The 1,793-nt window shown below is 44.8% G+C and overlaps 1 protein-coding gene across 1 annotated transcript in view; it reads left to right on the top strand.

Annotated features, from left to right (window-relative positions):
• Positions 1 to 417: 417 nt before the first annotated feature.
• Positions 418 to 1,793, top strand: part of LOC140939012 (tetratricopeptide repeat protein 28-like) — a 5,380-nt gene continuing 4,004 nt past the window's right edge. The window contains exon 1 of the mRNA XM_073388575.1: positions 418 to 1,793. This exon is cut by the window's right edge and continues 393 nt beyond it. Coding sequence (XP_073244676.1) covers positions 692 to 1,793 — 1,102 coding nt within the window. The 5' untranslated portion in view covers positions 418 to 691.

The raw sequence follows: 1,793 nt of genomic DNA, 5'->3' as shown, positions 1-1,793 counted from the left end.
TCTCGGCGTTGCTTATCAATCCCTCGGCCAATTCCAACAAGCAATAGAGTACCACAAGCAACGCCTGAGCATTGCAATAGAAGTCGGCGACAGGGCCGGACAAGGACGTGCCTATGGCAATCTCGGCATTGCTTATAAATCCCTCGGCCAATTCCAACAAGCAATAGAGTACCACAAGCAACGCCTGAGCATTGCAATAGAAGTCGGCGACAGGGCCGGACAAGGAGGTGCCTATGGCAATCTCGGCGTTGCTTATGGCTGCCTTGGCCAATTCCAACAAGCAATAGAGTACCACAAGCAAAACCTGAGCATTGCAATAGAAGTGGGGGACAGGTTCGGACAAGGACGTGCCTATGGCAATCTCGGCACTGCTTATTTATTCCTGGAGGACTTCGAACAATCAATGAAGCACCTCAAGCGACAACTTAGCATTACAATAGAAGTCGGCGACAGGGCTCGAGAAGGAACGGTCTATGGCAATCTCGGCTCAGTTTATAAATCCCTCGGCGACTTACAAACAGCAATAGAACATTATGAGCAAAGCCTAAGCATTGCTAAGGAAGTGGGCAACAGGTCCGAAGAGGGACATGTCTATGGCGCGCTCGGCCTTGCTTATATATCCCTTGAACAATTCCATCAAGCATTCGAGTGCCACAAGAAACAGCTGAAAATTGCTAAGGAAGTGGGTGACATGTTCCAAGAAGGATGTTCCTATAAAAACTTGGGTGAAACTCTTATGCGGTCAGGTTCTTTGGATGAGGCTGTAGTTCATTTCAGATTCAGCGTAAAAACGTTCCAGACCATTAGGAAAAGTTTCATTTCGGAAGATGCATGGAAAATAAGTTTTCGTAAGTTTTTCGAATGCAGCTATCGCCATTTATCTCGATGTCTTATAGCGCTTCAAAAGACGGATGAAGCTTTGTACGCGGCAGAACGGGGACGAGCAGAGGCTTTGCTAGATGCCTTGAAAATAAAGTATGGCTTTACATCCCTTTCGCCCATCTCAAATGAAACTGAGGAAGATTTTGCATACATTTCAAGGAACATATCTGTTTTGACAACGTTTATTGCATTGGACAATGGAGAAATAAGCTGGTGGGTACTGGGAAAGAAAACCAAGGCTATTTTTACGCAAGCAGTATTACTAAAAAGTGGAAGTGCAAAGGAAGATCCGTTTGATGCACTTTTAAAAACTTCATTGAAAAAAATTGGGGCTGGCAGAGATGTTAAGTGCGAGAATCGGTCACTTGATCTTTTACGCGATAAGTCAACTTCCAGTACTAAGGAAGATGACAAACTGTCGATTCCATCGCACGAGAATATCGACTGGTTACAGCCATTGCATGATATAGTTTTTGGTCCCATTGAAGACTTACTTGATGGCGATGAACTGGTTGTAGTCCCTGATGGTGCTTTGTGTTTAGCTCCTTGGACAGCCCTAAGTGGAACTTTAAGGATCCGTATTAGTCCCTCACTGACAAGTTTGAAAGTAATAAGAGATTCTTCAAGTGAATACCACAGTAAAACTGGCGCCCTACTTGTTGGAGATCCATGTCTGAGGAAAGTTACAGATAAATGGGATAAACCCGTTTATGAGCAGCTGGAGTTCGCAAAAAAAGAAGTGGAGATGATTGGAAAACTTTTTAACAGCCAACCACTCACAGGAGAAGCTGCAACCAAAGAAGAGGTGCTTCGGAGAATAGATTCAGTCGCTTTAATTCACATTGCAGCACACGGAGGAAAGGAAACTGGTGAAATTGCTTTGGCTCCCAACCCCGGGCGGCAGTCCAAGA

This window comes from Porites lutea, chromosome 1 (assembly GCF_958299795.1).
Source record: "Porites lutea chromosome 1, jaPorLute2.1, whole genome shotgun sequence".
NCBI lineage: Eukaryota > Metazoa > Cnidaria > Anthozoa > Scleractinia > Poritidae > Porites > Porites lutea.
Note: the sequence above shows the minus strand (reverse complement) of the source record. Positions and strands in the feature narration are given on the sequence as shown.